General features: G+C 48.0%; 10 protein-coding genes across 10 annotated transcripts; 4 read left to right on the plus strand and 6 right to left on the minus strand.

The window, feature by feature from the left end:
- Positions 1-58: 58 nt before the first annotated feature.
- PHATRDRAFT_50562 (predicted protein) lies at positions 59-3,178 on the plus strand (the record flags this gene model as incomplete). Its single annotated transcript, XM_002185453.1, has 1 exon — positions 59-3,178. One exon carries the CDS (start codon positions 59-61, stop codon positions 3,176-3,178), a length of 3,120 nt encoding a protein of 1,039 aa, XP_002185489.1.
- Positions 3,179-3,580: 402 nt separating this feature from the next.
- PHATRDRAFT_41545 (predicted protein) lies at positions 3,581-4,030 on the minus strand (the record flags this gene model as incomplete). The annotated part of the gene is made up of 1 exon (XM_002185490.1): positions 3,581-4,030. The coding sequence occupies one exon, from the start codon at positions 4,028-4,030 to the stop codon at positions 3,581-3,583; it is 450 nt and encodes a 149-aa protein (XP_002185526.1).
- Positions 4,031-5,789: 1,759 nt separating this feature from the next.
- On the plus strand, positions 5,790-7,556 carry PHATRDRAFT_50564 (predicted protein). Its single transcript, XM_002185454.1, has one exon. The coding sequence runs from the start codon at positions 6,911-6,913 to the stop codon at positions 7,424-7,426; it is 516 nt and encodes a 171-aa protein (XP_002185490.1). The 5' UTR covers positions 5,790-6,910; the 3' UTR covers positions 7,427-7,556.
- A 590-nt stretch (positions 7,557-8,146) lies between these two features.
- Positions 8,147-8,830, plus strand: PHATRDRAFT_41548 (predicted protein; the record flags this gene model as incomplete). Its single annotated transcript, XM_002185455.1, has 1 exon — positions 8,147-8,830. One exon carries the CDS (start codon positions 8,147-8,149, stop codon positions 8,828-8,830), a length of 684 nt encoding a protein of 227 aa, XP_002185491.1.
- A 709-nt stretch (positions 8,831-9,539) lies between these two features.
- On the plus strand, positions 9,540-10,860 carry PGAM_4 (phosphoglycerate mutase). Its single transcript, XM_002185456.1, has 3 exons — positions 9,540-9,641; positions 9,840-9,956; positions 10,057-10,860. Exons 1-3 carry the CDS (start codon positions 9,541-9,543, stop codon positions 10,757-10,759), a joined length of 921 nt encoding a protein of 306 aa, XP_002185492.1. The 5' UTR covers position 9,540; the 3' UTR covers positions 10,760-10,860.
- Positions 10,861-11,523: 663 nt separating this feature from the next.
- On the minus strand, positions 11,524-11,859 carry PHATRDRAFT_8024 (predicted protein; the record flags this gene model as incomplete). Its single annotated transcript, XM_002185491.1, has 1 exon — positions 11,524-11,859. A coding segment is annotated over one exon (336 nt), but the record flags the coding sequence as incomplete, so codon positions are not given.
- Positions 11,860-12,348: 489 nt separating this feature from the next.
- On the minus strand, positions 12,349-13,517 carry PHATRDRAFT_50567 (predicted protein). Its single transcript, XM_002185492.1, has one exon. It carries the CDS (start codon positions 13,413-13,415, stop codon positions 12,534-12,536), a length of 882 nt encoding a protein of 293 aa, XP_002185528.1. The 5' UTR covers positions 13,416-13,517; the 3' UTR covers positions 12,349-12,533.
- A 447-nt stretch (positions 13,518-13,964) lies between these two features.
- PHATRDRAFT_7774 (predicted protein) lies at positions 13,965-14,264 on the minus strand (the record flags this gene model as incomplete). Its single annotated transcript, XM_002185493.1, has 1 exon — positions 13,965-14,264. A coding segment is annotated over one exon (300 nt), but the record flags the coding sequence as incomplete, so codon positions are not given.
- A 3,745-nt stretch (positions 14,265-18,009) lies between these two features.
- Positions 18,010-19,311, minus strand: PHATRDRAFT_50569 (predicted protein; the record flags this gene model as incomplete). The annotated part of the gene is made up of 5 exons (XM_002185494.1): positions 19,214-19,311; positions 19,066-19,191; positions 18,808-19,015; positions 18,310-18,713; positions 18,010-18,247 (listed from the first exon to the last, which is right to left on the minus strand). Exons 1-5 carry the CDS (start codon positions 19,300-19,302, stop codon positions 18,010-18,012), a joined length of 1,065 nt encoding a protein of 354 aa, XP_002185530.1. The 5' UTR covers positions 19,303-19,311.
- Positions 19,312-19,399: 88 nt separating this feature from the next.
- PHATRDRAFT_50570 (predicted protein) lies at positions 19,400-21,688 on the minus strand. Its single transcript, XM_002185495.1, has 3 exons — positions 21,432-21,688; positions 20,218-21,329; positions 19,400-20,136 (listed from the first exon to the last, which is right to left on the minus strand). The coding sequence occupies exons 1-3, from the start codon at positions 21,602-21,604 to the stop codon at positions 19,520-19,522; spliced, it is 1,902 nt and encodes a 633-aa protein (XP_002185531.1). The 5' UTR covers positions 21,605-21,688; the 3' UTR covers positions 19,400-19,519.
- Between the last annotated feature and the right edge of the window lie 1,071 nt (positions 21,689-22,759).

A 22,759-nucleotide genomic window follows, 5' to 3' on the forward strand; every position in this document is an offset into this window, starting at 1 on the left:
GAGACGTGTGTCTTCCAAAATTTGTCGTATACCCCAAAGCAACACTCGCGTTGAAAGAATGACCAAGAAACGGAAAGCTTTCTCGCCTCTGCATGCGAATACGCTGGGATCCTCCCCTTCGCAACGGAGCTCCTCGACATCCTCATCGTTGCCGCGTTTGGACAAGGACGACGACTTTCTGTCGCGTCCACCGAAGAAGCCACAGCCTGTGCGGAGTAGTGATACCAAGACGCCGCGCATCAGCAATTGTACGAACCCCCAGGGATTGGTACGTACCACAACCGCGGTCCCGGCTCCGTCCACGGCATCGTTGGGAGCCACATCCCGTACCAGCCGTCCCTCCAAGGCGCGTTCCAAAGTACCCCGCCAGACAAAGAGAACCTTGAAGAAACCTCCACCACCAAGGATTCAGCAGTCAAACCAGCCTGCGGACCAAAGTCGAGCAGATGTGCCCAAACGTGAAGCACAGGGACCGGGAGTGATCATTCCTTCGAATCCGCAAACGTCCAAAGATGACACACAACGACAATCGCGCCGGTCCACCTCCACCCTGGAAACAATATTGGAAGAAGACTCCTTGTCTTCCAACGGATCTTACGGTCCTCATGGCATATCCACTATTAAAGCAGCTATCCAAGCGTGTTTACCGAATCCCTCTTTACCAACAGCAAATCCAAGTCGCCCAATACCCATCGCATCTTCGCACCACGTCATGGATCCACAGCATTGCCAAACAAAATCGCCTCACTTTCAAAAACTGAACGCATCATCGTCGGCTCGCAACTGCTCGGATGACGACATGCAGCTTTCCTCGGACGATGAGACTCTGTCACTGTCGTCTCCCGAAACAAGCATACCAAATGTTCCCGACAGGGCTATCCCCTACCAAAAGGGGACTTCCCACGCTCTTCATTCTTTTGCTCGGGGCTCAATAGATCACACAACGAGCCGTCTGAGAGACGGTAGAGGTCTTCCAAATGCCACCTTCCAGTCCAATGTCGGCAAGTCGGTGACCAATGGTTCCTCAAACTTTGATGTTGCCACTAAAAATGGGGAGCAACACATTACGAAAGCATTGAAGGCTCAGGTGACGGACAAGGCAATGCAGCGCTTTTTGGACACCCCGGTCGACAATCCGGACGTTGTCAAGGCCATGCTGGCTAATAGCGACCCATCGCAAGGGCTCATGGGACTCTCGCTACAAGTTCAAGCTGGAGATGATAAATCTTTGGCTCAAAGCGAATTGACCGATCAGACTGACTTGGACTCTTTCACGAACACTCGGCACGACATTCATGAAGGCTTCGAATCAGCTGACGGCTGGATGGAGCCGCGGACTTGGACTCGTTTGGCTGCCCGAAACGCGTTACGAGATCAAACTGGGAAGCTATGCGCCGTGCCCGGACGAGCCTTGTTTTCTCCATCTTCCGAGCCGATTAATGCTGCATGCAACTCGACGCCGCACGAGTCTTCGGTACAATCGGCAAAGCTTTGGACAGCCAAGGAGGCGAACGATTTTAATCCAGCCCCAATATTTGTTTTACGTGATGGAAAGCGGTACCGCCACCCACCCTTGCCACCGGGATGGATGATTGGAGTCTCACAGACCAAGAACCGGCCCTACTATTACCACACGGATTTTGGAACATCCTTCTCTTGTCCTGTCCACCTACCTGATGACGATGGACAGGTTTATGGCGATACTCCTTCACCCGTTCCGTCTGCATGTGCAAAGAGTTGCGCAAGCCTGTATAGTTCTACAGTAGGTCATGACGAAGCTTCAAGAGGAAGGGCGTCGACCATATCATCAAACACTGTCTCTTTGCAAGCATCCAGAAAAAGCAAATTCGCATTAAGTCCTGTATCAAAAAGGGATGGGCTTACTGTAGTCAGCTGTAGATTGCAAAGTTCCCCTTCCTTCGAAACACCGAAAAAGACAAACGACGCAGTGGAAACCATTGAATTGGGAGTGTGCGTGCATAACATCACAAAAGAGCATTCCCATATGACCCCAGCAGTCCATGAAAGTGAATACGTGTCCGGAAATCCGCTCACTTCTTCTCTTCGAAACAGCAAGGGGCACGAGGCCCATCTAGAAGAGCATACGGAACAATTGAAACTAGCCCAGAATCTTATCAGGACGTCCACAAATAAAATGTTTAGTCCACTGTCATTGGCAATGAGGAAGAAGTCCTGGCCTCGGGGTCAGGGATGTGTGGCCAATGCTCGTATGCCGGACAACGAATTTGACGCTTCCAGCAGCGAGGATTCTCGCGTGCGTTCAGAAAAAGTTTTGTGTTCGACAACGCACAACCCGACTTCCCATCTTTACTCTCTATCATCCCCTCACGGCACTCACACCATTGATCGACGCGACTCCTTGAGGACAACCGAAAATCTGTCGAATTATGCCACCTCTGGAGCAAAGTTTCCCGAAACCTACTTGCCTAAAGAAGGCGTTGACAGATTCTTCGTCAACCGGATCTCTGAGGCCCCTGACAAGACGGTAGACATGAGCAGTTCTGTTCCCTCAAAATCTTCGTTTACCCTACATTCATCTCGTTTAAGCAGCCCGAGTAACGTTGAAGGTGACTCAAGGCAAGGATTGGCTTATGAGAGGGGGAAGGATAGTGACGAGATTCCAGGTGTGGCCAACGATGACTTCCCAGATGTCGAGTACGACGAAAGTCCGATCGGACTACCCACCATCGGTGACAGAGATATGACAATCGGCCTCCGACAGAAGCTAGACTTCACGTCCACCGACCAAGAATTGGAGGAGATCTTACCTATTGAAATGTCTGCAAGCAGGCGATCGTCAAGACTCCAACCTTTTGTTCTGACATCCACCGGATCCAAAGACGACGAAATATCCGCGTTGGGAGTAGACGATCTCTCCCAACAAAGCAGAGTAGAAGATTTTATTCAAGAGAGGGGTGAGATACGGAGCCATAGGTCTTTAGGAGGATCTGCGTCGACGTTTGGTACAAATTTTAGCCACCGGGTGCGACATCCGCCAATGCCACTGTGCAGTTTACAGAACGTTGGACAGCTCGAGCGATATGCCTCACCGAGTCACAAACTTTCAAGGAAATCAAGAGACAAACGGGGACGTCGTAAGTCGAAAGGCGACCTGAGAGTGATCTCGCCGCGAATTTCGGTGATGGTGTCGAACTGATTGACAAAGGTATTCGGCACCAAAAGCAATTTCACCATGCTATTGTAAGAAATGACTATATAAAGCTGCACTCATTTTGGAGTTGCTAAAGGCTATTCGTAGTATCAACTGCTTTAGTCAACCGACAAAGTCGTGAGCACTGCTTCTTGCTGACATTTTTGCCTCTGCTGCATGCCTAAGTTGACCACTTGATCCTCGAGACACTAAGAGGAATCTTCGTTCTAGAACATGAATTCGATTCGTCCGATCTTGTGACGGCAATCAAACGGAATGCAAAAGATGGCTTGACGCAGTGGAAGGTGAAGGCGGGCTCCTGTAGTCTCAAACATGTCTGTACGAAGGTAAAGATGATCAATAACTCGTGCGTACTTGTTTTTGCTTCTCTAGGAAAAAGAAGGGCCATTACGTGGTCCGCAAAATGGTTTCAACTTGATCCTTGGTCAAATCCAGTCGAATCGGGACGGCAACTATGGGATTCTGTCCAGCAATCGGCTTCTTGTCTGAATCGGCAATTTGATACAAAACGTAGTCGAGTTGTCCGTATTTGACCAGTATCTCTACTACGGCTTGTAGGTGACACAAGTAGTCGAGTTCCGTCTCGTGCCGAAAGGGCCTTCGCCCCAATTTGAATGGCATAACGTTTAGGTAGACATTGCGAAAGCCTAACGCATCGACACGCTGAAAATCGACATCGTAGCATTCGCCCCATTTTTCCAAAATAGCATCCCTTAGGCCGTAGCCATCAAAGTCTTCCACAACTGGTTCTTCTGTTGGCGCTTTCTTTTTCGCTTTGGCTTTTTGGAAAGCTTTCAGGGAAAACTCCTCATCATCGTCATTATTCTGGTCTTCCATAGGCGTATTAAGATCGCTCGTGTCCGCTGATTTGGCGTCACGACATGTTTTCGTACGTTCTACTCTAGACGGTGCCATTGATGGTGCCCGAATTATATGGTTTGGATGGAAAGGTGTAGCGGAAAACGACTCGACTGACAGTGAAGGGTTCACTGTCAGCAGCGCATGCAAAAGTATTGGCGTCACCAGCGAAACGAATGATCTGCTATCTGCAGTTCTCATGATGCGTTGTAGGATTTCCTGTATACACCGAACTCTGATTTCACTGTATGTATAGCCTCTCTCCGTAGTGACACTGAGCTCTTCCAACTCTTGACATTGGCCTGTTTGTCTTCGTTGTAGTTCGGATGGTCTTCCTGAGTAGCAGAATTTATCGTCGCGTTCCGCACTATGACGTCACACTTCGGCAGCGGCGGGGTATTGACTTTAGTCAAACTACGTGAACTTTGACCTGAAATTCCAGATTCCACTATGCCGTACATGATACATACCGTCGATTTCGAACCCTGGCAAGTAAAGTAGGTAGGATGGTTTTGGTAGGGTAGGGCCCTTTCAACTTCCCATTACAGTGTTCATGTAACTGTCGAGCATGACGTCTATTCGTCAAAGGAATCCAGTAGACTTTGCAAGCTTGCCTCTTCCTTATTAGTGATTCGATTGTTGCTTGTCGGTCTATATCAACCAGCATGGGAAAGGATGGCAGCGGTGGCGGGGGCGTTTCGGATTGGCACCGCAAAAAGCGAAAAAAGGAACTGCAAAAGAACAAAGAAGTCCGCATCGCCGCGAGGGACGCACGGGTCCTCGCGGAAAAGTCCGTCAAAGATGTCCAAGACGAAATCTACAAACTCACCAAGCAGTTTAAAAGTGAAGACGTCATGCCGCATCCTGTCAAATCCAAGTTGGATCGATTGCGGAAAGAACTCAAGCTCGTGAAAGAGCAGCAAGAAAAACAGCCCAAACCCGCTGCGAAACCAATCCCAGCCCAAACGACGACCTTCCAGCCGCTCGACAAGCCCGCCGTGAGCATTTATTACGACCCTATTATGAATCCCTTCGGAGCGCCTCCACCTGGTAAGCCGCGGTTATATCACCGTCGGGGTGGAGGCGTCACGATGAATCTGGAAGAAGCCGGTGTTCCGGGTGAGCCGGAAAGACCGCCATCGCCTCCCCCGCGATCGAGCCAACCTCCGCCCCGATGTCAGCAGTTGCCGCCCCCGCCTCCAAAGAGAGATTCTATGTACAATCAGCAAGCAATTTAGAACAACAGACCCTTCCGCCACCACCACCACCATTACCAGTGTCGCCACCGAAGGCAAAGGTGATTCCAACCGAGCTACCCTCGTTACCCCCACCATCAGCGGCTGTTGGACGCAGCAAGAAAAAATTGCTAACCGCTGACATATGGGCATCTAAAGAAGAAATTCAGTATGAGCAAGTTTCCGGTATTGGAAGTTTGGAAGGTGTGACCGTGGTTGAAGATACGTCCTGGTATTACAAAGACTCAACAGGTAACGTTCAAGGTCCATTTCCGAAGCCTCAAATCGCACAGTGGGTCCAGGCTGGCTTCTTTCCACTAGTAACAAAGCTACGGCCTTCTGCGAGCAACAAGTGGAAGACTTTGTCCAAAACCAAAGCCTTTCACGACGTCTTGCCTGATTCGTTGCGAACGGAACTGCAGACTACTGCTTTGTCGAAAGAGCTTCCACAACAATCAGTACAAGACCGAATCGCGGCACTTCAGAGCAATGACTCTTCAGTACAAGATCGCATAGCGCAGTTACGTCAAGACAATCTGCGTAACGAAACCAAAGATCCATCGCTCGATTCTCATGCACGCCAGAAAGCCGACGAGCCTCCGAATTGTTTCGTGCAACCACATTTTGCGACACTACGAACAGAGACTCCGGAGGAGCGTGCCTCGGCTCACGAGCAATTAGAGCCGAGCAATAGCGAATCGAATTTAGTTAATGCAGACGATGACAAATTAGCACAGGAGTCGTCGATTCAAGATCGGATTGTTGCATTGCGAGCAGAAAAGCTAAGGTCGAAGGAAGACTTTTTGGCAAACGAGAGCACGCAAGGCCACCTCCCCGTGTTTTCTCCACCACCTGCTCCCAGGACAAATATGGCGGACACTCCACTGTACGCTGTCGACGACAACGATAAAATGACTCGACATTCGATTGATGATAGCATGTATAATGTGCCATACCCCGTGGACGATTCCATGGCGGAAGTTGCCTACCCAGTAGAAGGTTGCAGCGACGGTTTCACTTATCCTGTGAATGACCCCTATGACACTAACAATGAAGTTACTGTATCTAACGAACTTTCTGTGGTCGATTCGTATCCCTCGGCAAAACCAGTGGACGGAATCCCACCGAAAAAGAAGATCAAAGTTGACCACGACGTGATCTCGTTCCTGCCCTCGCATTTGCTAAAGTCTCGACGGAACATTGAGCCAACTCCGGCAAAATGTCAATCGGAGAAAGATGACTACGAGGATCTAGTAAAAGAGGTTGACAGCCTTTGAAAGACTATGTCGATGCTTAAGTATTTGCTGTTGGGTGTGCCGTGCTGCAGATAGCAAGACCGCAAAAGTTCCAAAGGGAGTTGATTAGCGTTGTATCTCGGTGTTACTCCGTTTACTCAGCAAAACGCGTCCAGGTTTTATTGTGTGTCGTAACACACAAACCGCACCTTTTGTGGTCTCGCTGTTCGCACTACGATATACACAGCAGCAATCGGAATAGGTTCCGACTCCAATGTCGGAAATCTGTTTCAGACAATTTTGGGAAACAGGATTGCGCATTTTGTACTTCTGCCTGATGTACTCATTGTTTTTGCAAAGAAGAAAAGTCTCATCTTTCCCCATCTCTAATGTGGAAGAATCGTGTGAACCTCGTGCTCATGACGCTGGCAGCGCTGTCGGCATCACCCCAGGCCAAGGCGCAATTGATGCTGCGGGCTTTGCAGGAAGATGCTCCGCAAGGAAACATTGAGAGTGACTTTCCCAGTGATGCTCCTTCTGACCATCCTTCGGACCAACCTTCGGATATGCCCTCGGAGACGCCGTCACTCCCCGTTGGATTTCCCCCCTCTCCTTCACCGACGATCACTCTGGCATCTCCTACAGTTGTCCCTACGATCCAACTTTCGCTTTTGCCGACAATTATGGCAACAAATGCTCCTAGTGAGAGCTCAGTGTCAGACGATTATGTGATGCCGCCTGATCAGTTTTCCATGAGTATGCAAACTTCAAAGTCGTTTCAAATTGACGCCATGGAAGATTCTATGATTCCGACTGAAGTTGTTTCGATGGCCCTTGACAACAAGACACGCAATATTCATAAGTCAAACGGAAAGCGCAACTTGATCCGAATCAAACCTTTGTAACGACCGCCAAAGGCTGAATTTCAGCTACATGTATTCGAATAAGCAAGGTCTCATCGTCTTTTTAGTTCGTAGCAGCTCGCAAGCAAGGCACATGTCCGTGGTAAAAATTTATTGGAACATATTATTATCCACCCAAGCTTCAATAACAGTAAACTTGAAGAATAGATCAAGCGGATTTGGAGCTGAAGTGAAAGGTAAATTTAGCTAAAGCACTACGAACACCCAATCCTGGAGGTAGCGCATACCTTGCGCTGACTAGTCGCAACACCTACCTTGGTGACCAAGTGACGGCTTCAACCGATATTGTTGGATAAAGAGATGACGGGACTTAATCTTACACACCTAAATGGCTTCAACAATTCTGGGGTTCGAGACATGATTTTACTTTTGCACCTCACTGTCAACTTACCTACCTACCCACCTACCTACCGTACTTAAGGTAGCGCTTGAACCTGTGGTAGGTTGTACGTATATTCGCCGAGCTTGCTCGATCATTTTTAGCTTTTTCGCGCTTCAAATTTCGGAAGGAAACCGCAATAAAAGGAGTCGATCCGATATCTAGCGTTCGAATTGAATTGTCTTCAATATTATTTGGTGTCAATATATGGAAATCGCCGCTCCTCCAAGAGTATCAGAGACGACGTTCAAACTCCTCACTTCTCTTACCGCTATAAGGTGGTTCATAATGAGCTCTTATATTTCTACATAGTGCTGTAAAGCATGACAAAGCTTCTCTGCAATTTCGCTTTGATTTCATCCCTCTTTGTCAGCGTTCATTCCTTTGCTCCTTATCATCACCGAACGATCAACTTGCCCAAGATCTCTAACGAAATTCACTCATCTAGCACTATCATGAGCGGTCTTCCCAGCCCGCACAACTTGGCCGGAAAGCTAATTCCTACTTTGCCTGGAATTCCCTCTAGCTCAATCTCATCTGTCGTTTCGAGCTATCCAGGAGATCTCGTGCTCATCGCGTTCATGGCCTGCTTGCCATTGGTGCTCAACGAGATTCTCAACGATGTTGTTCCGAAAAAGTTTCGTTCGTTTACGAATCAATTTGATGCAGCAGCTAGGATTTCGGGGATATTGTATGGAATGTTCCTCTTCGATGCCGTGTTTGCTCACGTTTTAGGTCGACAGGCGGTCGTGGGAAAGCAGATTAGCTCCGTTTTGTTTCTTCTTGCGTGGTGGTTGCCTAGTCGACTCTCGATCGTTCGTCTTGTGAAACCGAAGGTCGAATGGATGCAAAACGGATCTGAAACGGAACGTGGCCTACTTAATCGTCTGGGGGCGTTGGCGGTGTATTTGGGTGCTACTGTGGTCGCTACAAAGTCGTTAAGCATGAGCGTCTCGCAAGCTATGGGATACGCAGTCATGCCAGCATTGGTTGCTATCCTCAAGTAAATTAAGTGCAGGGAAGTATAATTCACAATGTTACGTGTATATGATTTTACTAGTGGACTCGCTACAGTCAGCTTTGCGCTTAACTGTAAATTACAATCACAACTTGTTCTCTGTCAACAGCAAAATTCGTATAACCCTTGAAACTCGCTGTGATCCTCATCGTCCATTTCAGTCCTCAGCAGCAAATGTACGGCGTGTACTAGCTGGGCTTTCAACCCGGTCTTCACCTAGATGAACTTACTTCTCTGAGGTTTGATTAGCATGCGAGAGAGGGTAGAATCATTTCCTTTGCAAAGCAAAATATTTGAGTGAATTTGAAAGCAAGCTGTTTCTTCTCATGCAAGCTAGCTCTAGAATCGGTCTGTTCCAGTCTGGCTGCCTCCGTTCTCCGTAACTGTTAGCGTGAAATGCAATATTATGGAAATTTGTCATCGAAGATAAGCAAGGCAATAAAATCGGAGGAGGACCGGGTGTCTTCGCCATCTCTGCGACGTCTGATTAGATGGATACGACATATGTAATCTTGATATTGTGTGTCACAGAATGAGACGATGTGCGACGAATCACGACAGACGGCAACTCCGATGATCCATTTCGAAATCTTTAGATTCTCCGATCCTCTCGTACGGCAGGACAGGCAGGCTCCACATCTCTCTCTGACTTCCACTGTCAAAATCTTGTCGGACTCACATCTCCACAAACTTTTCATCATGATGTTACGATCGCTGGTATTGGCACTGTCTTGGACAGTGGCTTCGGCCTTTACGCACCAGAGTACCTTTTGGGGCCGCACGGCGGCGACGAACAGTCGGTACGTTGCGATGAACGTCAAAGATACGATTCCGATCCCAGGAGTTCTCAACCTCGAAGGGCGTCGTATTTCTTGGCCAATGTGTATCAACAGTGAATCAGCGTGTATTGTGGCTGTATCAGAGATGGAGAGCTGTAACGAAGCCCACTAAACTCTCAAATTTGTCTGCCTCTTCCTCATTCTCTTTCTTAAAACCAGAATCCTATCCCTATCTCCACCAACAGATGCTTCGTCGTCAGCGCTGTGTATGAAGTACACGCTAGTGTTGGTTCGTCACGGAGAGTCGACTTGGAACAAGGAAAATCGATTCACTGGGTATGTTTCTCTACCGTGCATCAGCTCCATGTCTAATCAAGCCTTCGTGCTTCCAATTCTAATTAACAATTTTCTTGCCATTTTGTTCACTGATACTTAGTTGGGTTGACTGCCCCTTGAGCGAGGCCGGTGAAGAGGAAGCCCACAAAGGAGGACAGCTTTTGCGAGAGGGGGGCTATCACTTTGACAAGGCCTACACCTCTACTTTAAAAAGAGCGATCAAAACGCTATGGATTGTGCTCGAAGAAATGGATCTCATGTACCTCCCCATTACTAATAATTGGCGACTGAACGAACGTCACTACGGAGCCTTACAGGGCCTAAACAAGCAGGAAACTGTCGATAAACACGGTAAGGATCAGGTGTTGGAGTGGCGGCGGTCGTACGATATTCCACCACCAGATATTGATGAAGATTCGGAGTACTTTCCCGGCAACGATCCCATGTACAAGGATGTGCCGAAAGAAGACTTGCCAAAGGCCGAGTCGTTGAAGCTGACGGAAGAGCGCTTTATGAGCTGGTGGGAAGATACGCTAGTTCCCGAAATCAAATCGGGCACAAAAATTCTCATTGCGGCTCACGGGAACACACTCCGGGCCTTGGTCAAGCACTTGGACAATATTTCCCCCGAAGATATCACCGGTCTGAATATTCCGACAGGCGTTCCGCTCGTTTACGAGCTGGACGAAGAACTCAAACCTATTCCGCACAAGGATGCGATTGCGCCGTTATCAGGACATTATTTGGGAGACCAGGAGGAAGTTCGAAATCGCATTGGAGCCGTTGCAGCGCAAACGAAATAGTCAAACAAGGAAAATATATTTCGCATTTTGTCTGTGGCTGTTAGAACTCCATTTACAGCTGCTGATCAAACTAAATCGTTAAACAAGGAAAGTTTTCCTAGAACCTATACTGTCCATTTACAGTTAGCGCCTTTGAAAATGCAAACGACCGACTCTCTCCGCTTGCCTATCTCATTCGCATTCATCGCTAGATATATACTGGAGTGAAGATCTACAGCGCGCTGAAAATTAATCAGACTTTGGTGAAAGCCAGAGAAAGATGGCCGAACTTCTAAATTGAACAGGGATGTCACTGGGAATCACCTTTTATTCTCCGTAGCCCGCACCTGCCGTCAAGGACTTCAATCGCTGAGACAAAAACGAGATTCTGCAAGAGCAACAGCTGTATATCAAGGGTACACTTTTACGTCGAGCAAGGGCAGCTACTCTCTGAGGAATACCACAGGTCTACAGTGTAAGGTAGACTTTGACTTTACTAAGATGTACGGGATAAAAGCTGCATCAATATAGTGTCCGAACTCTGATAAAATAATCATTGAGTTACGGGACAGACCAATTTTATTGTATCCAGCATAGAATCTAGACCATAGTGATTAGGTTTGATTTTTCATTGCTTCTTTCGCTTGCTTTTCAAGGCGTCTGAGTTCTTCGCGTTCAGCTTGCGCTCGCCTACCGTCCCTATCCGCTTCCTGCTGGAGCAAAAACCATTTTTTCTTTTGACCCACAGTGGGAGCTTGATAGATGCGAAGCTTAAAGTCTATCTCTCGAAGAATGACACGCATGTGAGAATGTTTTCGTTCCATTTTACCGGATCGTCCTCGTCCCATGATTCTGATGCGTTTTAGTGGAACACCTTTAGTCGCAAAGCACTCCGCGACTTCTAGCTGACTAATCTGCAATCCGTGACGAATACTGGCGAGATTGGAAGTTCGCTTCAGAACTTCTTGTACCAGCGGGGCCTTTCCCTTTTTGCAAAACTCTAACTGCGTCAAGGCTTCCTGCAGTGGCAAGCCGGCGGCAAGCTGGCATACTAAATTCAAGCGCCAAGGCGAATGGCGTATATTTTTTTCCGCGCCCTCGTAGGTGCGCATCTTATTGAGCCGCCGACGCACGATGGAGGGTTTGAGTTTGGGATGCTTGCGCATATCGAACGCCGCGAATTGACGACCATCTTCGGATCGCACAACTTGCGGGGCGGTGTAAGATTTCTGCTCCGGTTGGATTTGCGTGGAAAAGTAGTGGATTAGTGTTCGGGATACTTCGTGTGTGGTTGGTGTACTGCGACGGTGCCAGCAATCAGATACAGCCAGCGTCGCATTTCGCTGCGGTATGACAAAAAGTGGTCGTGCGAATGGTAGACATTTCCTGTGCGCTTGTAAAGGTTTCAGTGACAAGGACGATAAACGTTTGCAAAGGGCTGTCCAGCTCGCCATGGTAGCGCTACTAACAGTGTTGCAAAAATGGTTTTTGTTAACAGCTAGCGAGCAATATCCAGCGACCAGAGTGATGATCGCACGATCTCGCGGAAAATGAATTTCCTTGTCAAAGACGTAGGACAGAACAGACGATATTTACCAATTTATTACGATATTTTCAAATTTAAAAGCTAGAAAGTTTTTAATTTCGTCTTAAAGTGAATGAAAGCACCACTAAAAATAGTAAGCACCAACACTTTTATATCGACGCCGTAGGTACACACATTTCACGAAACAAACATCTTGACTGAAATGGAATCGTAAATCGATGTTGCCGTTACATTTGTTTGAATTGGTCCTCAGAAAAGCTTCTTCGAACCATTCATGTGCTGAATGGAGTTCTGGATACCTCTCAGGGCTATATCTGCTCTTTGATCGGCGGTTTGAGCTGTCAGAAGTGCAGGTCTGATTTCCAAGGCTACACCCATAGCGGGAATAGGATTGATCAATGCTCCGACCCAGAAAGCTCGTTCGGATGGTTCATCATCGTCCGGAATGTCGCCAAGATCCAATAACAGTTGATCGATTTGCCCCGGCTGTCGTTCACTTTCCCTCGCTAGTTCGATCCATTGGTCCACGAGAGGCTCCAGTTTTCGTGCCTTGGACATTGCTCTCGCCAACATTATTCCATCCGTCTCTTCTTCCTTGGCCTCTTCCTCGACACTATCGAGAAACCGTACACGACCTTCCGTCCAGCCTTCTTTGGCGTTTTCTACATCCCCGTCAATCCGGAATCGCCGGGTTGCTTGTAGCTGAAGTTTGATGCCGTCGTCCAGTACTTTCGGTTTGCCTACGATCTGGACTTCAACACCGGACCGTAAATGCACCTGCTCCCCCGTTTGAAGCCGTGCCATACCAAGCATTCCGAAACACGGATTTTCTTCCACAAGCCGTGTTCGAATGAGTTCCATAAAGACCGGATTGCTGACGGAAATCTTGAGGACCTGACGGGGCAACATACTATCCAGGACTACTAGGGGTAATTTGGTGTCTCGGTCACCGACTTCGTCCATCCGGGTGCGCAAAGACGCCATAAAGTCTACATCGTCAGGAGCGGCTCGCAGTTGTGACTGGGACGAGACTGTCTGCGATAATCTGCGCGGGTTGGAAGGTGCAAAGGCGACCGCAGAGGCCATCAGCAGACAACCGATTAGGAGTGAGCAGTGGCCGGCAACCATCATTTCTGCTAATATCTACTTTATTATTGAAGCAATGGCAATCAGGTGGACTACCACTGGAATAGAGAATACAGAGAAGTTGCTGTTAGAACGATCGTGCCGATTGACAGAAACGCAGCATCAATGAAAATTCTGCCAGCCAAACAACAACCGTATCGTCTTTTTCGACGACACGTATGACGATGATGTGGTTGGCACGATGACAGTACGATTCTCGTCTAATCGGATTCTTCATTCCTTTTAAGATTTCCGGATACGACGCTTCTGACACGACACAATCAGAATAGATCCCTGTTTCGATGATTTTGTCCTAATTAGGGGAAACGGTCTCCCGCTTCCCATTGGAGTCCGTAACATGCACTCTACCCAGTTGTAAAGCAATCCCGACTGTCCATTATGAACTAGAATATATCCGCACTACTAAATTCCAGCTTAAGTCCGGGGACAACTTTCCTCATTTCAATGAGAAAGGTTACGGAAACTATCGTTAAGTTGCCGCGGTATATGAGTCTTGCCACCTTGAAACTCGGTATCGTACAGGTCGTGGATCTCCTCCCGAATGCCCTTGTATAAGTCTCTGGCCTTGGGTCGACCAAAAGGATCACGATCCCAGCAGCTTTCCAAAAGTTGCACCAGTGCATGACTCCAACGTCGATCAAGGGGTGGTCGATCGCCCTGTTTGATCACCTTTTCCCGATGCTCTTCCGACGACAAGCGTCCGAAGGCCTTTTCGTACGTTAGAATCTCCCAGAATAAAATACTGAAGGAGTAGATATCGGCGGATACGGTGTAAGATTCTGATAACGCTACTTCGGGGGCCATAAATCGGCGTGACCCAGTCCCTCCTGACATGTTGTAAAGACCCTGTTCAGTCTTTTGGCGTGGATCTAATTCCTTGGCCAGGCCAAAATCGAATAGCTTGACACGCCCATCGTAGTCGAAACCAATGTTATCAGGCTTCAAGTCTCGAAATACAATGGAAAGTCGATGCAGATGCCTGTAATTAAGAGAGGCAATATTGAGTAACATCAACCAGCCAAGCTTGACACAGGGATTCCCGTCAGCGTGCGTACCGAATCGCGGAAGCAATGTCCTGCGCAACCATAAGACGCTGTAGGAATAAACCCATGACAGCCCGGTTTGCTACCTCGCTTCCAGACGCTGCTTTTCGATATTCTAGCTCCCGCCAAACATCAATCCGGCGATCCAGCGTATCATACAAACGATCGATTACCAGGAAAAATCCAGCGCGCTCTGGATTAGAGAAACCGTTGGGACCCGCTCTCGCCACTCCGTGCAACTGGATCAGCGCAGGATGCGGATGCGCGGCTAATGCGGTCAGGTATTTGGCCTCCATTAGTAAATCGGCAGCACCGTTGCAAAATTCTTCACTATTCTGCATAGCATCGTCGGACAAAAACTTGACCGCCAATTTATCCGAAGAGTTCGCCAGATTCTTGCGAAAAATTCCTTGTAGACTGCGTTCATCAACATCGTTTTGTAGCTTGATTTGTGTCAATTCGTAAACCGAGTTGAAGCCTCCTTTCCCTAATAGATCCCCCAAATGAGGCAGAATTTCGTCCCGATCGAACACCGCCACCTGAATCTTCTCGGGCGCTTCCTCTTTGGACAGCAGTGTGGAACGCTTACTCATTTCCTCGCAGATTCGAATGGAGTAGCGCGCAGCTTTTTGACAGAATTCCGGGTCGATTGGGTGCTTCAAAGGCTTCATCTTGAAAGGGTTCGTCGCTGGGCTAATCAAGTTTGTAAAGTCCAGCGCAACGTCTCAATCCTTTTACACCCTTCTCTTAACCAACGACATAGGCTGCTAAGCTACTGTTTAGCTTAGCGGAAAGAACCAAAAGAAAGAGAAGCGGGCACACTGATCCAAAGAAACACCACACCGCTTCACGATTTAAGATAATCCAATTTTACGAAGAAACCTGGACCTGCCGTAGTTACGTTGTCCTCATGAGCTTAGAGTGAAGAGTAAAGTAATCACGGTCAACTGGTTGGACTCGCGGAGCATGCGGGTCCGTCAACTGACTCCGCGGGGTGTTACCTATAGGACTCTTCTCGAGATATAGGGGGCTGTGCTTTCGATCTGCTGACTTTACAGTGACTTATGACCAAAGATGGTCATGGTCATTTCTATTTCGTGCTGCAAGCATAATAGGTATTGTCTTAGCCGGTACCCGTCGGAAAGGTTGTTTTTGCTTTTGCAGTTGCTCCGAAGTGTTCGCTGTCAAGTCAAGATCAAAACACATAAAATTGGGCGACTTTCAAATAACGCATGGAGATGCGGTCGCGCGTCTTCGGTCTTGAAGTAGGACAAATTACATAGGAATTTCGTTTCTTTCAAGAACACTATATATACTCCCGAAAGAAAACAAGGCATTTGGGTAGTCTTGGATTTATGTCGATCTACCGTGGCGCCGTGCAAACTTGTTACAGCCGGTATGTGCCGAAACTCGTTGCCACTCTAGAAACAAACAGAAAAGCAGCAAGCTCTGATAGTTGTGCTAGTTGTCATTGCCATCGACGATAAATGGTCTCTTCTCGAGTCAATCGAAAAAGGATATTACGCGGTAGAAGCGCATAAGGAGGTATCCATCCCGGTCTACGACCAAGCCTTTCCGAATTGCAATTTATTGCATGATACAAATGGCCAATAGAAACTGATGCCTATCTGTAAGTAGAATTATCACAATTAATGGAAGAATGAGATTTGGATCGTACTAACTTTTCGACATCAAACGATACAAGACACACTTGAAGTTTCGGTATTGTTCTTCTTTTGTTCATTATCGACACAGCAGGACTTCGTTATGTATTGACCAACACTTCATGCATCTTTTATACCGGAGAGTGCAACTGGTTTTCAACTATTTCAACCTGCTTCAAACTAGTGCCTGCTTAGTCTTTCACTGGAAACAGGGAGAAGCAGTAGTCGTCACATCAGAACAAAGAAGCAATTCTCCAGACTTTTAAATTCCGTGCCTCACAGTCAGGTCAGGTCACCGTAATTCGACTGACACAATTTTTCCGGCGCAGATCGAAAATCAACCCTTTTCCACGAACGAGGCCGCTCTTCTATCGAGCAGCTGAATTTTTCTGTTACAATGAACATGCCGAAAATGTCTTCTCCGGATTTGTCTTTGACTTCACTTCTCATGACGGCACCCCTCTACGAGGCTCCCGCTCCAGCTCCCATTTCGAGCAGATCCGTTTCATCCGACGGAATCTCTTCGAGTCCATGCGATCGCGAACAGCGGGAGCGCCTTCGTAGCATAGTTCAGTCAGCTCTCCAAGTCGTTGCTAACGACTTTTTTGGACAACGCAAGCATATTCCGAGGCATGAGACGTCTTCGCTCCAAAGTCAGGCAAAGCAGTAAAGATGTTTCGATTTTTAATGTCCGTGAGAGCCTGCGCCGCAGAAAGGGGAACGGAGGAGGCGATATGAGTCGAATCGGGGGACGTACAGCAGCAAGCAAGTAAAGGAGGGAGCAATGTACAATTACATACAGCGCTACCGAATAAGGTATAAACTTTTGTTAAAATAAGAGAAATTTCTTGCGTCACAACAAGCCCTTGCGTGTAGACAAAAACCACAAACGTCCACTGAGTGTGAGTCAATTGAAGAGGGCACAGCTGCTAATGTCCTTGATGCTACACTCCTCACGTGCATTCGTTTACTGTTAGGTCCTTTTCTTAACAATGAATGCGTTTTGCCAAGCTGTCAAATCACAGTTCGAGCATCTCCCGCTATGGCGCAGGAACAAGTTCTTAAGCAACAATCTTCTAGAGTGGACAACTTCCATTATGGAATGCTACTCTGAGTCAATGTCTTACCAATTTCTACAACAAATACGGAAGCTGAGACGTTTCGTCTATATCGCCCACGTCAAATTCCTCGAGCAACAAAAGAATGATGGCTTGTGGCTGCCTCTTTATCGTCTTCAGAGCCAAGCAATTGAACCACGTCTTCGACGCCAACAAAGCGGCCGTTGTCGTCCGTTTTCTAGATCTCGTTCATTTCTGAGGTTCAAGACGCACCGCAATATTCTCCTCGATGTTATAATGCAACGGAAAAGTCACGCCAATTGTCGAGATTTCCAAAGGCTCCCTCCCTAAAACATTAGTAGGCGAATGTCAACATGGTCGATGACCTTGACAGCTCCTTCGCGTTCTGATCAAGCACAGTTTGAGTCCTTGACTAAGCACACTCACACTCACTGGTGTGATTGAGTCTTTTCTGTTAAGTTTTCGCACGACCTTGATTTCTCGAGTCCAAAACGCATTCGTCTGCTGTGTAGGGGCAACCTCCTTGATCTGTATTGGATTTCAGATCAGACACTCGTTAGCACAACTTCGAGTTTGCGACTAAACTAAGAAAAAGTGGCAGATTGTCCTGCAAAGATTACGGGACCTGCAAGCCAGATGCAAAGCCGTCAGCACGAAAGAAATGACACTCAGTTTTGCAAGCTCTATGCTGTTAGCCGCTATCGGAGGACACCGAATTGGTTACCAGAAGCAAATAAGTACATGAAGCATTCACCGGCATTGCCGGCCGGCGATAAGAATGAAATCGAGCTGGCTACTCCCACTTCAAGATGGACACAAAAAGAAATAGAATGGCGATCCCTGCGAGCAATCCCATTATATTCCCAAGGAGTTCCTGTGACCGCTCCTGTTTTGTTGGAGGTTCCGTTGCGCCATCCGAGATAGCTTTTGATTGGGATTTGTCTGCTGACTCGGGTGCAGCGGCATCATCTTCCTCTTTCACTTTGTCGGTTGTCACGCCCATTGGTCGTTGCGCGTACGTGGAGGCTGTCCTACATTGTTCGGTCGTAAAACCAGCCAAGGTTCCAACATTGAATCTAACACCAATACGTACCGATCTTTCCAAAATGATGCCCAATGATGCCGGTCGCGCCACAACTTCCACGTGTACAAGGTGAACTCCACGGGCTTGCCTTGGGCAAGAATCAACTGTTTGTCGGCGACTAGGGTGTATGTGGTAAAATTTGGTATATGGCACTCCTCCAGCAAGGTTTGAAAGACAATCCGTAAAAGCCCTTCGATGTTGATTTTTGCTTCTTTGGAATCCTCCGCGACTTGAACGGCAGTGGCTCCTTGCGCTGTAATTTCTTTGTCGGTTTCGTTGATGTATTCCGGATCAGTCGCTACGTCAGCTTTGTAATCCACAGGACACGCCTCTTTGTCAGAGCCAAGGTCGCCTAGAGCGCCCACGTTACTGCGGGTGGTTGTTAGAAGACGGCAACATGCCGGAGCCCTCGCCTGGTGAATCTTATCGGTGTGACGCTCGTCACATGGAAGCGATCGTCGAATGTCTCCCCTACCGGTTTTGGAAACGCCTGCAGTTGCGACTCACTTGAATACCTACTGGAGCTGTAAAACGGCTTTGGCATGGAAGTCGCGCCGTTTTTTCCATCCGCTGATTTCGCTCCTTTCCTGCCGTCGTCGGTTGCGACTTTTGCTTGTGACAACCTCCTCTACGATTATTGGTGGTTCGCATCGGCTTGCAAAAGCGCCGTTTCGTTTTTACTCGCTCCTTCTTCAGCCGTCTGTCCAGATCGAGCCTATGTGGTGGAAACGCTTCACGCTGCTGTGACGGAAACGAGCAACTAACCTTTGGTCGTTATCGTGCGTTCTTCGTCCCCTGACGGCGTTGCCACCGAATCGGCTGCGAAAACACCGAGGTCCTCGCTCGGCAGTGCATTTCTGCCACTGCTCGCAGTCGACATGCAACAATGGCCTGTAAAACAATCGAAGGATACTTGGAGACGGTCTCTGCTTGATCGAGCTGGAACAGCGCGCGGAACGGAACTAGCCAGAAGCCAACATTCATTGTGCCTAGTAAACTCATGCTCTTTCCCTCTCACGAGTTTGAATGGAAGAGCGCAAATCGAACGTCCGATAGGGTTATTGGCAAAAAATTACACAACTTTTGCGATAGTATTTTTACCGAAAACCCCCTATTAGTTTGCTTCAATTTTATATAATAACATCCAGGCCAAACTCAAAAGCGCTTTGCGTATGTCGGTCACCCTCCGTCTGCGGAACTTTAAATTCACTTGATGATTTTACAGCGTTGGTTTTAAATCTTCTCCCTGACGTCTCTTATACAACGCCGAGTGCTTTTTCAATTCTGAAGCATCAAAGTCTTCCACATCGCCGTCATCATACTCAATCACCCAAACGTCAACTTTTTCCTCGACCATTTCTGCGGGTAGAAATTTGGCCACTGTTCCGAAGTACAACTCCTTGTCAAAGAATTTGGCAACTCGAGAGCCAATGAGGTCTTCACCCACTTTGCGTTTCTTTTGCACTCTCGAATTTGGCGGCGAAGGCATTCGTAGATTCCTTTCTCGCTTTTCCCCGGCGGCTTCCACCCCTACCGCTTCCTCATCAACACTAACATCAAGAGGGTCTGGAATGTTCATATGACTTGATTTTACCGTCTGAGACATCTCCTCCCGCCCAGTGCTTCCAACGGCCACTGCTGCATTAAAAATATCTTCGGCGGAAGTGGTGAGATCTTTAACTGGGGTAGTAGGCACCGGGCGTAGTATGGACAACTCTTCGCACAACCGTTCAGCAGCCTTTTTGGCCCCGCGCCGTTTCTCTTCCTGAGATTCACGAATAGTGTCATCCTCCGAGTCCTTTTCTTCTCCAATTTTTACGTAGAGTAACAGGGCGGCTGCAATGGAATGCGTAGTTGTTAAGTCATTTTGGTATTGCAAAGAAAGTGTCCCCAGCTCGACACAAATTAGAAACGTACCGTGCAGTTGTGCCAAGTCCATGTCTCCACGATCGTCATCATAACGGATTCTGTACGCATCTTTGGCAAAATCAACATCCAGCTGACATGAAGCGATCGTGCCTCGATAAATGTTTCCGTCTTTGTCGAGTTTCGCGGCAACGCGCTGTCCAATCAGTGCTGTTCGAATGTCATCAAACTCGCTGGTACCATTATGTGCCTTTTCGACGACGAGCGCCGGGAGTGCTTGGTGTAGCAATTGTTTGTTTACACTGAGCTTGGTATGTGCAGCCAATTCATTCGACATGAATGCATCGCTTCTTGTGGATGTGCCCGTGGCTATAATATTGCCAAAATTTGGTTGCAGCAGTTTCCCTATAAGATCGCAATCACCACCCGTGATACACACAACGAGTTCCCCATTGTATTTTTGCGCGTTACCGTTTGTGGTCTCCCTGGGAACGGTTTCTAGCATTTCCTTGGCTTGCGCGACCCATTCATCCACGACATTTCGCAACAGGAACGCCAGTTCTCTTACGATCGTTCCGAGGATAGCGTCTTCGGTGCGGGTGGCAAACAAACCAAAGGGTTGGTTCGAGTTTCGCCTACTCTCGATAATGGCCAAAGCCGTTTCGACTTTAATTGCCGGGAGCTTCCCCGTGTAGCGTGCCAAGGACTTGAGACGAAGACCTAGTCCTTGGCAAATTCCTCCACCTTGTAATTGGCCATGCACGTCGACCGCCGTGTACGTGAGCATGGTGCCGCCGTCAAGAACCAAACAGGGGTATCCGTACAGACCTGCCGCGGCTCGGGCTGCTGCTGCTCGTTCTACCCCCATCGTCTTGAAGCATCCTTGTTGAGGCGTAAAAAAATCCACATTGTTCAAACGGATAATGCGGGAAGGAATATCCCGAAACAAAAAGGCAATCCCTTTCTCGTGCGCGCTGTTGGTGGAGATAAGGTACAGGTGAAGAATGGGAATACGCCGGGCGTTCGAGTACTCCCGAGCGCGTTCCCGAGTATATGTGTGAGAGTCTACGCCGTATATGTATTCCTTGACCTTGTCTGGAAGGTACTTTAGCAGGATTCGAGATGAATCATCGGACATGTCGTTTGCGGAAACGGGGGACGTTCTGCACCGAACACACCACACAAACCAAACGGAAAGAAAGGTGAGAACCAAATCGAACGAGAACAGGGAGGAAATTGGGTTGCTCTGTGAGATTTGATCTTACTTCCAGAATATAGTTGGCGAAAGCGTTCCATCGTCCGGATCCTTCGCAAGGACACACCATCGGCAGTGGGAGGTTTCACACACCACGGAGAACACAAAGTCCGCATCCGGATGCGGCAATGAATCGGGCCAAGAGGCCGCTTCGAGAACGTTAAGCTCCTCCACTACCGTCATCCTATCGAGCTATATCTAGAGTACTTTGCTGTTGATTGAGTAAGTGTGCGCTCCTTGTTGAGGATAGTAACTGAATTCGATGCTGTCCGGAAAGATTTCTGGTGCAAGGCGTACGTGACACTACCACTCTACTACAAATAGGTAGTACTTCCACGTAGTTGCCTGCCTTGCAGATCGTCGTGACCCGTCAAGGTGTACCGATGGACGGCGATCGCGCGATAACCATTCAAACCCTACCCTCCGTGCAACACTCTGTATCCCCCCGTCCGTTGTTTCATATGGCACAATACTCCTTCAATTACATGAAAAAAGCTAGATCTTTCTGTACAAAAGTATAGAAAGCCACCGCTTAGAGGTATCCTTCCCAAAAATTTCTGGCAAAGGCGTGCACCAAGCCTTTTGGAATCCGGTAAGTCTGGTGTTCATCTACTGTCTTACTTTGACAGGGGACTTTTCCATTGGGACGACACCGTTACTACTAACGAGACGAGTGCGAGCATGTACACCTGTTTTGAATGCGCTTACATCCGTTTGATATATCACTGCTTCATTCCAATTATTAGTACAGTAGGGAGACTTGCGAGTTGTTGATCTATAACAGACCCTCATTGTAAGGAATGTGCCAAATGTAATCTTCCTGCGTCTGACGGTTTCTAGTTCCACCTTCCCTTACAGATTTTACCACTACCTTTTCTTTATCAGCAGAGCACACGACGGCGCTCTAGAGACGACGAGTCTGTTCTGTGGAGTACCTTCTCCAATGGGACCAGGACGTATCCCTTGCTATTCACAGTTGCACTTTGGCGAATCGAGCACCTCAACGAATTTTCTCACGGTACTTTTAACGCCACTTTAGTCCAACGCTTGGACCTTAATACAAGATGGTGGTACTCCACTTAAGACACGCGCCTTCATCGTGCTGGAATTGGAAGCAGCACTTTGGAATACAGTATTGTAGCGATCCCACAACGCATCAACGACTCTTGCCAAATTGAGTACACTTCGTATGTAGGATTCTACGTGTTTGAATCTACTCACAATTTGGTGCGCTTATCTGAGATTTTCTAAAGTGCGCTCACTTCCAAAAAAATCCATCCGTTGAAATGTCTATCGTGCATTCTTCACCTTCGATCCCAACGGGTACATATGACGATC

The sequence above is a fragment of the Phaeodactylum tricornutum genome, chromosome 31 (genome assembly GCF_000150955.2).
Source record: "Phaeodactylum tricornutum CCAP 1055/1 chromosome 31, whole genome shotgun sequence".
In the NCBI taxonomy this organism is placed as follows: domain Eukaryota; phylum Bacillariophyta; class Bacillariophyceae; order Surirellales; family Neidiaceae; genus Phaeodactylum; species Phaeodactylum tricornutum.